The sequence below is a fragment of the Diplotaxodon limnothrissa genome, linkage group LG23, assembly GCF_057381915.1.
Source record: "Diplotaxodon limnothrissa isolate DT_005_m linkage group LG23, D_limnothrissa_male_GT1.1, whole genome shotgun sequence".
NCBI classification, from domain to species: Eukaryota; Metazoa; Chordata; class Actinopteri; order Cichliformes; family Cichlidae; genus Diplotaxodon; species Diplotaxodon limnothrissa.
The window spans coordinates 29545841-29562429 of record NC_140617.1 but is presented as its reverse complement, the minus strand read 5'-3'; the positions used below and the strand labels follow the sequence as shown (position 1 = coordinate 29562429).

Here is a 16589-nt window from a genome sequence, read left to right as displayed (position 1 = left end):
CATTTCTCTGACTGTACCATCTTATATATGGTTGTAATTATGCACAGAGGGTGTGTGAGTGCAGGTGCATGGGTTTTTTTTTTTTAATGGAATAGCAAAATGACTTGAGTCGATTCCCTCCCTGTCAAAGTTGCCCGTCCAGTTCATGTGGTCTGCTGCTGACCGTGGTTCAGGAGCTCTGTCACTTGCACAATTCTGTAGAGCTGTTCTTAGTCTTCAAATGCTTTGTGTAAATGTCATGTGTCTGACACACACTTATTATCACCCTGACATGATTTGTACTTCACTGTGATGTTATTCTCATTCTTTTCCCCCACAAATTTGAAGTAATTTTGCAGCATGTGCTTCGGAGTTGATAAAAGACTGATTTTGGTTATGCAGATCCATGTCCAAAGATAAACCACAATTCAGGAAGTCTACTAAGTTTCACCGTAAAATCATTTCAAGCTGCACCTAAATTTACAGAAGAAAAGAAAATGATCTTATGAAACAGGAACAAAAAAGGAACACACAATATCGTTAAATACTCTTTAAATAAAACATTGTTTTGCATAAATATATTTTTAAAAATCATCTGGTCCTTAGCAACATCTAAAATGATTTAAATCTAACCTGAGGTGTGAAACAGCATGTGGTAGATTTCACCATTTCATTGTATATTTAAAGAAAATGAAGCTGAAATACAGAAGCAGTGTGAAAAGGTAAATACATCCCATCCTTCAGTAGCTTGTAGAGCCTACAAGCTCTTTGTCACTTTATCAGTCTGTTACATCATTGTAGGGGAATTTAGGCCCTCTCTTCTTTATAACATCACTTCATTTTCCACCACAGCATTTCAGTTAGGTTGAGTTCTGAACTTTGACTGGTCAGCTATTCGGTTGTAGATCCAGGACAGATGTCCTAGAATACTAGTCTAGAATACTTTGACATGCAGAAGAGTTCATGGTTGACTCAATGACTGCAAGGTGTCCAGGTCCCGTGGCTGCAAAACAAGCCCAAATCACCACACCTCCACTACCGTGCTTCAGACTATATAACACACTATATGAGACGCAGCTCTTGGGGTTTTTTGCAGTTACTCTGAGCATTGCACAGTCTGACTTTGGAGTGAATTTGCTGAGACATCCACTCCTGGAAAGGCTGACAGTTATCTTAAATGTTTTCTGCTACTTAATAATCTTTCTCATTATAGGATGATTTCAAATCGTTTGGAAATGGCCTCATAACCCTGCCCACATTTATGGGCAGCAATAACTGCTTTTCTAAGCTCACTGCTGATGTCTGTCCTTGGCATTGTGTTAACACACGCCTGAATGCTCCAGAGCAGCAAACTGCCCAAACTTGTTTTGTAGTTTATCTGAGGTCATATTAACTCATTTCAAGACCTGGTGATTAATGTTAGAACTCAAACTCGGTGTGCTTCCCTTTAACCACGTAAATAACAGAATCAGCCGATTTCATGTGACTTATGTGTCATGCATCTTTCCATCATTCCTTAACCAATACTTTTACACCTCAGCCAACTTCAAACTCTGAAAATAAGGCTTTACTTTTCCTCCACAGTACAATTCAACTGTTCTTGTTGTGATGACAAAGATGTATCATCCCCAGTCAGAATCACACCGGAAACCATGATAGTGTCAGTCTGAACAAAGCACTAGAAAGCAGGCCATCAGTCTTTCAGACCCACTAATGCTTCATGTACGAGATAAGCACATCATGTCTCATTCGTACACATCTGGAATTCTCACTAATACCAGGTCCAAAAGAACATGTTGAAATGGCGGAAGACCGTGCCTTGAGACTGGATGAGTTCAAAAAGCACACGTTGCTCATCCAAACCAAATCCCAAACCTTCATTCTTCTGTGTATAGTCAGCGCCATAGTCATTCCACTGAGGTTGCATAACACCTCTTCATCCCCACACTATTTGTCATTTGGCAGAGGCTTGTCACAGCAAACATGTTTGTGTGGCCCGCTCTTGTGTTTGATCCTTGACATCTGTTTCAAGTGTACAGTACTCAGGGCTCTGAATATGTCCTGATTTAGAAACAGGGTCTTATTTTGGATGACCGAATTGTTTGTTCCAAGAACAAACACTTTATTGCAGGGAAATGGGGAAAAACACATCGCTATAACAGATCGTGCTGATGGTAATCCGTCACACTAAGTATTGCACTGTGCAGATTTTCAAAAGGTTGAAAAAAACAGCTCGTCTATGAAATGAGTGAAGACTTCAGTCTCAGAAAAGTAGGCAACGATGTCTTTCTGCTTGTGCTTTAGCTTCCCATCTCTTTGGTCTTTAGCTGTTGAGTAACATGTGACAATTCCCATACAGAAAGCTCTACCCAGTCCCTCTCTTTTTAGTTGGTGATATATAACCTGTTCAAGACACCAAACAAAATCACATTTTGTGTGTTTGCACAGGAACTTCCTGACCTGAAAGACATGCTATCTTTGGCTTCTACCAACACTCTTTGCACAGACTTGCTTTTCACACAGCCTCATTCATTGTCCTCCAACAACAGTCTCCTCCAATTGGTTAAAAAACACTGTGATTAATTGGATTTTTTTTTTTAAACATAACTTGTTGGGCCACATGTTTTGAGTTTACTTCCTTTTAGGAATTCGTGAGTCGTGTCTGGCACCCGCTGCGACTCACGAACGTTGCTCCGTGCACTATTAATGAACAGACATAGACTCAGATTGTGTATGCTGGCATCTGCTGTATCGGCTAAATTGAATTTTGCTTGGAATACGCCACTGGACAAAGTTTGGGTTTTACATTTCCGGCCTTAAAGTTGTCCAGACTCTGATGAAAACGCTTCCTAGATGCTTGTGGCCTTGAACGCTAACTCAATTTCAATGTAAAAGCATCATTTCCAGTATTATTGTATGGTCAATGCACAATTACATCTTGTGATGCCAGAAATAAATGATAATACCGACTTTTCCTCATACTGCATAGCGTTCAGCTGACAGGAAGGGTCATAAAGTCAGATGGGCATGTAGATTGAACACTTGCGAGCCTTTAATCTGTATCCTGGTCATCAAGTAAGTTTAACATGGTCACATCTTTAACATATTAATCCTGCCCTACTGTCGCTTTAAATTTACCCAGAAAATCCAGTTCCTTCAGCTCAGTTGGCAGAGCTCGTAACATTTAGCAACAGTGACCTCAGCCATTGTGAAGCCATGACATATTGTATTTAGTGGGCAGGAGACAGGAAGACTCTTGCCCTCGTTATTCCCTTACACTGCTGGAATCACTTATAACTGCGACTGCCTGAAGCACGTACTCGTAGAACATGCTTTGTGTTTTTACAAACTGTTATGTAACTCATTTGCTGTCTGCCATGCATTGTCACCTTACACCGAGCATGAAACCTTGCCGTTCTCGCACCATGTTTGTCAGGAGCTAGTTATGTCACTCGCTGAAATGCTCCTGAAGTGTCACCACTCCTATTGTCTGGAATATACTGGGCACATTTATTCCCACGAAAAACTGGGAAACCTCACTTAAAGATTAAATTTGCGCCCCTCATGTGACAATAGGTGACACACTGTGGCTTCTGTCTTCAGTTAAAGGCTGAGAATTTTCAGAGTAAGGTGAGAACACCCCCGATGAAGAAAAAAATTAAGACTTTGGCGTTTTGAGCCAAACAATGCGCCACAGATAAAGACTGATGTGCGCTGACTTAAGCTGTGATTACATCACAGTGTGGAACGCCATTGTTTTGTTTGTGGAGCCATTAGCTTAAAGCCACTTTTCACCACACAGGTAAGATGTTTAACCACCCAACCGTTGCTTCAGACTTTCTCATAACCTGGCTCAGTCCAAAGGCAGAGCTCCAATGTGTAATCTTTATACTTTGGATTTTGAAAAGATAAATAAGCAAATAAGTTGTGAAAAATATGCTGGGAAGCAGATGTTGTTTGCTCCTGGGCCATGATGGCTGCTTTAGATTCTATGTTTCAGCCTCCAGATTCATATTTAATAAAAACACATGACCATAGTCACACAAGTTTATTTTACCAGAGAAAGTTGTTCTGATGTGTATGAGAGACATTTCTCCCCATACTCAGATCACTTGAAATACACCAGCCCACTAAGTGGGGGAAATTGTAATACTAACCCCCCCCTCTCCCCCATCATCAAAAGCAGGCCTAAAAACAGACAGATATCTAATTACATATCTAATCATCTTACTTAAGCCTTCTTTCTATTTCTGCAGGAGACTAAACAACAAATGATTGGATTATTAATTATTAATTGGCTATGACTCAAGTATATCTGCATCTCAATCTCAATATACTCTTGGTGCACAGAACAAAACTTCTACTAGCTCGCTCTAAATTTGTAAAATGTAAGCTTCTTACTTGTAAAGTAATCATTCTTATTTTGTTGTGCCATCAAACCACTATATCCACTGCAGACAAACCTACAGTGAGGGAAACTTTGTTTTTTAACCATTAAATAGTCCCACTTTTTGTCTGTATTTAATACAGTTTGCACACACAACACACACTGTTTTTATTAATGAGCTGCTTTTTTATTTTTACATATAAACTGAGCGAAATATGTTAATTTTAGAAAAGAAAAGTACATCAATACACTACTAACTTACTTATACTAGGCTATATGCAGTCATGATAAAATCTTGTATGCTAGCTAGCAGCAACCGTATTAGCATAGCTATTTTAGATGAATAACCTGAAGATTCAAATGAAACTAGGAATGTAGCCAGAACAAATGTTCATGATACCCTACACTATGTTGGCTACCCTACCCTAGGTAACATAGGCAGCATATAAATCGAGCGCTCTAGTCTATCCTTATGCGCTGAAGGAGGAGGGTGCCAACAAGCACAGGACAACTATATGTGGAAGATGGTGACCAGTGCAGCTGCTGCAATTGAGGTTTTGCAGACATGTGACCACAAACCACACGATGTTAGCTTGTGTACCATTTTTGAAGTGTGAGAATCATGGTGACAATATAGGATCGAGTGAATAAGACCCCAGTCATGCAGGCCTACAGACCAGTCAGTGACCGCCTGGCACGTGTATTCCCCAACCAGTTGGTAAAAATCCTCCCAGTGATTGTTTTGGGTGCTGGGATATTGCTGCGGTTGTAGTTTGAGTGGAACTGACTGACTTCCCCAGCCACTCTCTAAGCTGTAGTGAAACTGTCCTAAGTCGGATGCAAGGCGAATCCAGTTTGTGTCACACTTTTTCAAGTTTATTACCGCTGAGCTTATAGTTATTATTCATAGAGAAATAACTACAGGAAATCTTAGCAATCCTCTAACAACAAAACCAATTACAGGAGGTTTTTGGTACTGCTTCTTTACCCAATGACAGCCAGCAATGCCCCAGAACTTCTGTAATCAGTTGGTGAATACACATTTTCCCCTAGCAACCGGTGATTGTATCATGTCCAACTATGCATCAGTTGCCCACATGATGTCACATGAGATACTTCAATAGCTCCACCCTTACTCATTGATAAGAAAAGCAGTAAGAGTTGGGTATGGAAGTACTTTGTGTTGTGGGTGGATGAATAAGGGGTGATAATTGATTTACAAAAAAGGCAATATGCAAATGATTCTTTTGTGCTTTTCAGACAAAGGAAAGAGATATTTCCAGCTTAGCGAAGCACCTAAAAAATGGCATCCAGATGTGTTCAATTCAGCATACAACAATATCCAAAATATTATCATTCTTATGCTGAAATACACAGGTTTATTTAAGATAGCTGGAACTGCTGTTGCGAAATCAACTTTGTCCCGTCAGCTCAGATGTTTGCAATGAATAACATTATATAAATGCTTATACTGACACAATGTACCAAACAAAAAACAAGACTTGTTTTGGCATCGTATTAGGTAAATCAAGCAAATCTACTCATATTGGTACAAAAAAAAAAAAAAATCTGGTTTCATAACATCCATAATTAATTAGTTTTAAACCTGCAGTCCCCCCCCTTCAAAATTAGGTTCAAACGATCCTTTTCCTTTTCAACAGAATTCACAGAATCCCACTGAGCATGTGCGGAGAAATCATCGTTACTCCAGCCATTTCCTAACTGTACTAAATGAGGTAGTAAAAATGAGCTCTCTACTACTTTTACATCTGACATTTATGGAAAAAAGTAAATAGTGCTTAAAAGTTTAAAAAAAAAGAAGACCTGGCTGACATAATGGGCCATGTTTGGTGAAAGAACAGGTCAGTACTTGGTAACTAAATCTGCCATTATGTGGACAAAAACACTGCCTAGGGAGAAGAAACTACATTTTATGTTTTTTCATCACTCTAATATGCTTGAAACTAAATAGGTTTTAACTCGAATTTCCATAATACAGCATACTAACTGTGCTCACCGCTCCATGACACTAAACAGGTTCTGCTACTAGGTGGCTATAAGGGAAACACTCCCTGAGCTTAATCAGCATCACTAACAAACCTTTTGAGAGACTAAATGCCAGGGGATCTCTTAGGAGTGGGCTGTGTATACATTTCACAAAGATACAGTATGCGTTACAAGTCTTGTCATGTTCTCCAGCACTGGTCTCAGTTACAAATCCGCATCCAAGAATCTCTTATTAACTTTGCAAGCTGATTATTTTTTCCCCTCTTCTCCCTTGGCTGAAAAAATTAGTTAAGCTGACAAGGCCCATAAGGACATACTGTAACTCGAACTCTTCATCTGTCCTCGCTTACTGTTCGGCCTCTAGAGCACTGACAGACCGTGCAGATATTTCACACATTACATACGACAAGGCATACCTTTTCCCTTCTTATTTTTTTTGTGCCACAACCTTTAGTTAAACAGTTACTCCAGCAGGCTTGCTCAAGCGCAGTTACACATGCGAGCAAGCACACCCCCTTCTTGTGAGCCTCTGCAATGCAAAGCTCCATATAAGGACATGTTGATGATGTAATGGTCCATAGGCAGGGAGCACATCCCTTATTGTTTGGTCTGACTGCAGGAATGCCCACATTACTGCTACTAAGAGTCTGAGAATCAGAGAGAGAGCGGGAGAGCCGAGAGCCCGGGTGTTGTACGGCAAGTTGATCATGAGCTTGTGGCAGTAAAGCTGGGAGAGAGAGCCGCTGGCACAGGTAGGCACACAAAACATTGCCTTTGAGGAGAAGAACTTTCAAAACTTTAAAAGAGCTGCTCCCTTGATGAGCCTGAACGCACACAGATTTTCAGACTTGCATCTTGTCATTCTGGTTGTTCTTTTAAATTATATTTTGTATAGTTACTGTAAGTTACATCTGAAATGTGTCTTCTTTAAAACAGCTGCATAGGAAAATTAAGACATTAGATTCTACTTAATTAGACACCATTGTGGGGGTTTTAATTCCCAAGTATCTTTTTGCATATTTGCTGAGAAATTCTTATAAAAGTTGAATGAATTTAATAGAAATGATCGGAAAGGAGCACTTAATATGACAACTAAAATATGTAGACTGTAAAATTAGGGAAATCTAAGGTAAGGTCCTAAATGTTCCTCGTTGCGTGCTATGTAAGTCAAATAATAAGCAGAAATTAGTACACAATGTACGCCTAATTGAATTACACACAAATATTTGGGTCCCATGTGTAACGACAAGAAAAATGACTGTGTGCGACTGAGTGCGTGTGCAATAGCAGATGGCATAGTTCTGTGATGATAGTAATAAGTATATTATATTAATTCAAGTCACACCAATTAAGAGTAATGCCATTAACTGCATTGTATAAAACAGCAGCTGTGTTTAAAGTAAGTAAAACAGTTTTGGTGCTTAAGACCCGAATGTTTCAGGAGAGTCACATCCAGGTCTCTGTTTGGTTCACACCATGTTATTAATCATAATACCACTAGCAGGAAGTTAATAAATACCCGAACAACATATATCACGCGTTTTGATTGCACTCTGGGGGCATATCACTTGGCCTGTGCGGATTTTAAATACAGTCCGTGGACCTCATCAATCAGTGTCCTCCCTTTGAACTGTTGTCACACCAGCATCTGTTAAAGAAGGAGGAGATGTTCATGTATGTGCACAGGATATATTAGTCTATACATACATGACCTAATCGCTTGCGGTGAGGAAATGGCACAGCAACCCGCAGAGGAGGCGCAGCGGCACTTTACACACAGCGGGTGAGCCACAGTTTCCAGCATAAAAACAGAGGGAAGCCCTCGGCAAAGCTGTAATGTGTGCTAGTGTGTCTCCCATATGGACTTGGCTGAGAGTTCCCGACTGGATGTTTCCTTTTCTTTGAGTGCATTCATGTTATCGTACATTTGAGAGAAAAGGAAAATATAATATAACATTAAGATATCCACTCAAGGACCCTAACACACTAAATCACTCAGCACGACTTGTTTTTCCATGACATTTAACGACTGACAGTGGTGACTATGCATCTGTCTTCCTGGGGAAACCGCTCTGAATGAGATTAGTACCTGATGCAAAGTTTGCACATGCTGCTCCATGAGTGGTAATAGTGATAGCTGTTAAACTGTTCTTTTTTCAAGAATCACAGATCTCTGCGTAAAGGAGCTACACTCTTGCAATGCTGAAAATGTAGCGTGATGGGGTTCAAAATGTGGCCCTGAAAATGCAACACACATAGTAAATTAGATGGTGACAGCAGGTAGGTTGAGCTACTAACCATCATTTAAAAGTTTGATTGTACTTCCTTTAGGTGCCACCTGAGGTTGGCTCCAGAAAGGAGTCAATCGTGGAAGGCTCCCATTTTAAAATGGAAGACCAAAGCATTAGAAAACATGTTTTCAACTTTGACCAAAAAAAGAGGAAAAAGAAAAAAGGTTTTGGCCTCTATGGATAGTTTCCCCCTCTCATAACAACTCTAAGTGGGATAATTTTTTTAATAACTTATCCAGCTGGACAATTGAGCTTCCCTGACACAGGTAGTTGAAGCTGATCGGAGTCTGCTAAGCCTCATCCACTACTTTGAGTCATTAAACTGGACCCCTTCACTGTATGTATGTTGCATTTTAATAAATTATCTGACTAATATTAGATTATTATGGTATAGGCCATCCAAAAAGTTTGTCCTTCAGATGTGCTGAGGGAAATTCTACTACTCTATTATTTCTAACTACACTAATTACACTAATTAGCTGATATGGGTCTGTTGTGTTGCACTTTGTGAATGCAGCTTGCTAACCAAGCTAGCTAGTATTAGCTGCTAACTTAGCCATCCACCCTTTTATCAATAAAAGCTAACGTCTGGCTTGAAAAACAGCTTTGGCTAATATGGTAACGTTGCCAGCTCAAGGTGTGGAACAATGGGTGACATCACGATAGATAAGTCCATCGTATTTTTTTTCACCAAGTGTCACTATGTCTGTTTTTGCCGCATCCATGCAACATGCAGTGTGCTCTAAATTATATCTAACAACCCAAAATGGTCTCAGATGTTGCTCTGTTGGCCAATTACATTCATCTTTCTGTGTGTCCCTGATGAGAAGAAGTCCGGGAACAAATTATCTGATTTAAAGATTTTTTTCTGTACCACAGAGTACATCAGGCACAGAGTAATATAGTCCTACAAAGGAGGTAGAATTTGTCTTTAGTGATGCAAAGTTCTCTTGCATGCAGTAATTTGGATTAATATCCATTTCAGGACTTTTTTTTAACATGTTTTTTTTTTTTAAGCCAGAGTGACAGAGTTTCCAGTAATACTAGGGAACAAAGTATGTTGATCTTTCTATTTTCGCCGATGACATCACTAGGAAAACAGTGGGGACAGAGATAAGAGATTAAATAAATAGTGATTACAAACTGGTTTGAAAAGGACATGTCTGCCTGCTGTAGAGGAGTTTTGCTTTGCAGCTTTTCACACGCATAATCTAATCAAAGAAAAAGCAACCTTTCAGCACATGCATGGCTCCTGATGAGGCGATAAGTATTTTGATGACACCACTGGCAAGCACTTTGTAGTCCTGGGCATGATTTGCAATCAACATGTGTAGGAGACAGGATTAAAAACAAGAGCAAGCTATGTTGATAAAACCCAGACAGAAAAGTGCAAGTCCTTGGGGCTATCAGATTCCTTGAAATGAAAAAGCATGATTGGAGATTTGTTTAATACACTGTTGAACACCATGTCACCTAATAACCCCAGCATAGCAGCCATATCAATCCTCTATATGCAAAAATCAAAGTAGTTTATTCAAGACATAAATCATTTTTTTAAAACTGACATACGTGTAAGTGTGTATTAATATATACCTCCATATAACTTCAACTTTTTCATGTAATTTCACCAGAATAGATCAAAATGTGTAGATTGTCTCTGTTTTAAGTTAAACTGGAATATAAGTAGTAAAAGTGAATAGAGCTTTTGTAGTTGTTTAAATGTAATTGACTGAAGTTTAAAGTAATATACCGGGGAACCTTTCCAAAAAAATGGTACTAAAGTATAATAGCTGAGTAAATATACTTTGAGTTTACCATGAAAAGCTAAACTATAAAGGATGATGCAATCTTGTGTTGTGTGATACTATAAATTTTGGTATCGCTCGGATACCAAATACAGGGTGAGTATCGCTGATACCAATACCGATACCGATAGAGCAGGGTGTCATGATTTATGAGATGAATCTTCATCAGTTTCCAAATGATTAACATATGTTAATGATCAATAAATCACTGTGACTTTTACTTTCTACAATAATTAGTTTGCACAAGAAAACACACTTTTAAGCTTTTCATGCATTTGAAACTGGGTGTTTTTGGCACCTTGAAATGTAAATGTGCCTGTCTCTGAAGCGCTTTGGGTCACCTTCTGTTGTTTAAATGTGCTATAAGCAAATAAAACATGAGAAACAGAAAGGTTCAGACAATTTTCACAGTGCATGTTAGAGTTATATTTATATAAAGTATCAACCCTGGCGCTTCAGTATCGATACGATACCGATACCAGCGTTGCTATCTATATTTGGATTGATCTAACCACCTCTAGTTCAATGCTCTACTCTGACTATACCCAATATTAGAATGGTACATCTTTATTAGAAAATTTCAACATAATTTACTATAAATAAGTTTATTTTTACTTGTCCATAAAAAGATTTCCTCCCATAATGCATTACAACCACACTAATAATTAGGTCTTATTCTTAATCATGCAAATTTATATGTACTTTATTGGGTGTTTTTCTGTGTAATAGCAGCACATGGATCTAGTTACATGTGTCCCCCTAAATCCAACTGCCCTTTAGCAGCTACTGAAGAAAGAAATGACATACTGCTGTAGAAGTGACCCACCCTACTGTACCACACTTACATCATGGCCCACAACCCAAGTGTACATGTGGAATTTGTGTGTGTGTGTGTGTGTGTGTGTGTGTGTGGGGGGGGGTCTTCTGAATAAACTCTGCGGAGCTGTAATTGCTTTTGGAAGCAGGGGGAATTCCTTTAAAAGTATAAGAAAAAAAAAGCAGGGTGGGTAGGTGGTGGTGGGTTTAGTGAGGGGGAGGAGGGTTGGTAGTAGAGGAACCCCTTAATTAAAGGATTGTTCCATGCCAGTGGGCCATCTGTGTGGAAACGCCTGGCAGACGCACACACAGCAGTCATAACATATTTTCTCCAGGGGCTGTAGGCACTTTGGTGATGCATGCATGTGCCAGACGCCTTGACCCGGGCTGCACACTGTACTTAAGGGACTACAGCTGCATCACATGGCAAACATATTCTATAGTATAAAAATATGGGATTTCATTAGTTGTGGAAATATAAATATTACATATGCTACCCTGTCGGGTCTTGTTATTTTTCTTAAACAGACTGCTTCTGATTTTATTTTATTTTTGTCAGTTTGTCAGCTGTGACAGACATTAAAAAAGTTTACATTCTAAAGTGTTTCTCATTTTTGCTTGAATCCTGATTTCCTGATTTGCTCTTGTGCAATGATGCAGTTATTTCCTTCTATGAGCTAACAATCAGGCCTCAGATTTAGATTATAAGTGGGTCACAGACATATTTTATTGTGCTTGCAATATGTCATGTTGTCCAGTCAGATGATCACTTTCAGAGGTCAGCATTTGGCTGTGTGTCTCTTTTCTGACAGGGGACGTAGGTCTTATGCTACCACCTCACCCACTGTGGAAACCTTCGGAAATTCACTGATTGTTAAACTTAAGACCCACTATTTAGAGCAGGAACTCAGGTTTCCAAAGCATATGAGAATTAGCTGGCACTGAGGGAACAAAAATGAACCAAAGGTATTTCAGAACATAAAGTGATGCTTTTTTTATTATGTGTTAAACTTTCCATGACATAAGAACTTTATTCCTCCTTTGAAATGCTGGGAAAATAACAGTGTTTATGATGTGTCAGAGCTTGGAGAGCTGGACTGTATGGATAACAACAGTGAGGGTGTAGAGTTCCTTTAGGGGTTTTCTTATATAATATTAGTGGATAAACAGGATTAGCATTTTAGATATTTAGGTTTAGGATGCTCTATTTTTACCCTCTAAGGAAGACTTAAGCTGCCAAAAAATAAATAAATAATAATTGAGAAATTATCAAAAGATAACAAAATACAAAGGTAAATATTAAAAGGAAATATCAACCTATATACGGTTTGAAAAATTAATTAACGCCTATTTTTACATTTTCTATATTTTGTGCTTTTTAATTAAATAACGTACTTTTGTCAGGAAAAAAGCTAACTAATCAAATTCCTAAAAATCATGTTCCTTTTTTTCTTTCCCTTTATTACAGGTTAAAGCTGTTAATTGATCAGGAAAAGGCCTACCAAGAACGCAAAGACGAAGAAAACAACAAAAAGGTGGCAAGCCTCAAGGAGGAGCTGACAAAACTCAAATCGTTTGCATTGATGGTTGTGGATGAACAGCAGCGTCTTACCGAGCAGCTGAATCAACAGACAGCTAAAGTTCAAGAACTGAGTGCCAGTTCTTCACAAGCCCAGGAAGAGCTGAGCTCAGCTAATGCTCGTCTGCAGGAAGAGGAGCAAAAGGTCTGTCGCTTGGAGGCTGAGCTGCGTGACCAAGCCAGTCGATACCATCAGGAACAGGAAGCCATGACTGCCAAATTAACCAGCGAGGATGCCCAAAACAGGCAGCTGCGTCAGAAGCTTTCAGCTCTCAGCAGGCAGCTTGATGAGCTGGAGGAGACCAATAAAACCCTGCGCAGGGCTGAAGAGGAACTGCAAGAGCTGAGAGACAAAATTAGCCGCGGTGAGTGTGGAAACTCTGGCCTCATGTCAGAGCTTGAAGAGTTACGAAAACGGGTACTTGAAATGGAGGGAAAGGATGAAGAGCTGATCAGAATGGAGGACCAATGCAGGGACCTCAACAAAAAACTGGAGAAAGAGGCCAGCCAAAACCGGTGCCTGAAAGCTGAAGTGGACAAACTGAATCAGAGAATCATGGACTTGGAGAAACTAGAGGATGCATTCAGTAAGAGCAAACAAGAATGCAGCTCACTGAAAAGCAACTTGGAGAAAGAGAGGTCGGTGTCAAAGGTTCTGACCAGTGAGTTGGAAGTCCTCAAAGTCAGAGTCAAAGAACTGGAGGCTGCTGAAAGCCAGCTGGGAAAGACAGAGCTGACTCTGAAGGAAGATCTCACCAAGCTAAAGACTCTCACAGTGATGCTGGTGGATGAGAGAAAGGCAATGGCAGAGAAGCTGAAGCAAATGGAGAACAAAGTCCAGAACAGCACAGGCAAACTGCAGGCTGAACAGGACAGAGTTACATCAGTTACAGAGAAGCTTATTGACGAAAGCAAGAAAGCACTGAGATCAAAGGCTGAGCTTGAGGAGAAAATCTGCAGTGTTACAAAGGAAAAGGATGACTTGAAGGCCAGGTTAAGAGCTGAGGAGGAGAAGAGTAACGATTTGGAGTCTAAAATAAGCTTGATGAAGAAAAGATTGCAATCACTTGAGACAATAGAGAGAGAATACCTGAGAAACAAGGCTAAAGAGGAGAATATCAAAACGCCAATTGCTAACCGCTTCCAGCAAGAAGACAACAAAGTAAAAGATTTGACCCAGGAAGTCGAACGCCTCCGACGCAAGTTAAAAGACATGAAAGTGGTGGAAGGCGAATCATTAAAAACAGAGGCGTTTGAATCGCTGGAGAAAAGATTTAACAACGAGCAAGAAAAAGCTAAAGCCTTGATGGAAGAGCTGGAAGTATCTAGAAAAGAGCTTTCAAAGTACCAGCTGGTTGAAAAGAAAGAGTGCAACCAAGAGCACGTCCTTTACAAACGCCTTAAGGAAGAGGAGGCCAAGTCCAGCCATTTGACCAGAGAGGTGGCAGCTCTGAAAGAGAAGATTCATGAATACATGGGAACAGAAGAGTCCATTTGCCGCATGAAAACTGACCACTCGACACTGCAGAGAAAACTGACCCAGCAGGAAGTCAGAAACAAAGAACTGGCCAGAGAAATGGAGACGCTCACTCGAGAGCTGGAAAGATACCGACGGTTCAGCAAAAGCCTTCGCCCAGGAATGAACGGCAGGCGCTTTTCAGACCTGCATGTTTCCACTAAGGAGGTTCAGACAGACCCACTTGATTTCATGTCTCCCAACTGCAAGGGTATGCCACCGCTGGAACGTGCAGTGGTGAACGGCAAGCTGTACGACGAGAACGAACCAGAAGAAAATGCTAATTACAGCAATGAGCTGCAGCTCACCAAATGTAGCCCCTCGATTATCAATAATGTAAATAATCTTAACAACAACCTGAAAAGAGCACGAGGCCCACTCCTTAAGAACAAAGACGCTCCTCATCAGGTCAATGGAAAAATGCACCCGCGGCAGAATGGCAGCCATGTTCAGCCTGGAGACGTCGTGCTGACCCACAGTCCTGGGCAACCTCTGCATATTAAAGTGACACCTGACCACGGACACAACACTGCAACGCTAGAGATCACCAGTCCAACCACAGAAAACACCCAGTCATTCACCAGCACTGCTGTCATACCCACAAGCGGGGGTCCACCCAAACAAAGAATTACCATCATCCAGAATGCATCTATATCCCCTAATGCAAAATCCATTTCCCCAACAGCAAAATCTAAGAGCTCCTCTGTGTCTGATGAGCCATGTTCACCAGATAGGGCCCTGTCACCTTTTACTATGGCTACATACTCCAGAGCGATGACCCCAGACTCCTGTGGCTCTGTAACCCCAGACAGAGCCATGTCACCAATACAAATAGTATCAGTGATGACAGGCACCCCCGACCGCTCCTTATCCACGGAGCCAGTCGAGGTTGTTGGAGGACACGCCGTCTTCCGCGTGACCCCCGAAAGGCAGAACAGCTGGCAGGTCCAGAGGTCCCCCAGCTTGGGGCCCAACGTCATCACCACAGAGGACAACAAAATCCACATTCACTTAGGGAGCCCATTCATTCAGGGCATCAGCACTTCGTCCCAAACGCAGAGTCCATGCCACACGCCTGGACTTCCGGAACAAAGGACTCAGGTGCTTGCAAACTGCAGTTCTCCTACTGTCAAAGCCAACAGCAAAATCACAAGTAGCATCATGATTAAGCCCACCTCCACCCCAATCCAAAGGCCATCACAAATTACAGTAAGTAATGCCTACGACTGACCTGATAACCCCCAAAACCTTCCATCCCATCCTGCCCATAAGATACCTCTTATACCCCAACTCTATACCCTAAAAAACGTCTGATTTGCTTCATTTTTGAGCTTAAACAGTTGAATGTTTTACTTTTCATTTTTGTTGGTTTGCTTGGTTCTGTGTGATAAAGTTCAAACAACTGTGTGCCTGCATGAAAAAAATAAAGCACTAGAACTTGAATTAATCTGACATAACACAAGGTTTTAACTTAAGTGCACTTACTGTATTGTACTCAGTGGCACATTTGCCATGTAGTCAGACTATTCACACTGATGTATCATACCAATTTTTATACTTCATACTCCACATACTGCATTATTATTAAGTTGTTTGCTTTCCTGAGAATTAAAGTGTGCAAAAAGAAGTATGTTTTAGTTTGTCATCCATGCTTGCCGATTTCATTTATTCACTAAATCCAGCATGTTTTGAATTTTTTCTTTTTAAAAATACATATAATGTGGGAATATGCCAATAGATTAAAATCAGCTCTTTGATTTGATTTGTGCTGCATGCACTGTAACGTTTTAACACTTAAAGACTTGAATCCAGTGAGTCAAAGTCAAAATGTCTGCAGATCACTTTCCGTTAGACTCAAGTGGAAGATTTTTCAGAATAAAAAACACAGTGCTTATGTTTGACCAGATGACACAAACGCAAAGTCAAAAACCCCTCAGGGATTCTCACATGGTTGAGTTAAAATCATAAGCTGATGTCATAGTTTCTTCTTCGGGACACAGAAACCCAGTAACTGAGAAAGAAAACCACAGTTGTGTGAACTTGGGAGTTCTCTTAAATGACATAATGGAAACTCTGCTTAAAACCTTTAAACCTTAGTGCAGCACACCGTAAAGCTGCTGTGGAAGGTGAGTCTTGTACTTTTAAAAATGCAACAGCCGCAGTTGTTCTTCAGCAGTGGTTTTTCAAACATAACTGAAACAATCTTACA

General features: G+C 40.3%; 1 protein-coding gene across 1 annotated transcript in view; it reads left to right on the top strand.

The window, feature by feature from the left end:
- Positions 1–16589, top strand: part of filip1l (filamin A interacting protein 1-like) — a 104818-nt gene that overhangs the window by 78832 nt on the left and 9397 nt on the right. Inside the window, exon 5 of the mRNA XM_085347675.1 lies at positions 12754–15589. Coding sequence (XP_085203801.1) covers positions 12754–15589 — 2836 coding nt within the window. The remainder of the gene's footprint in view (positions 1–12753; positions 15590–16589) is intronic.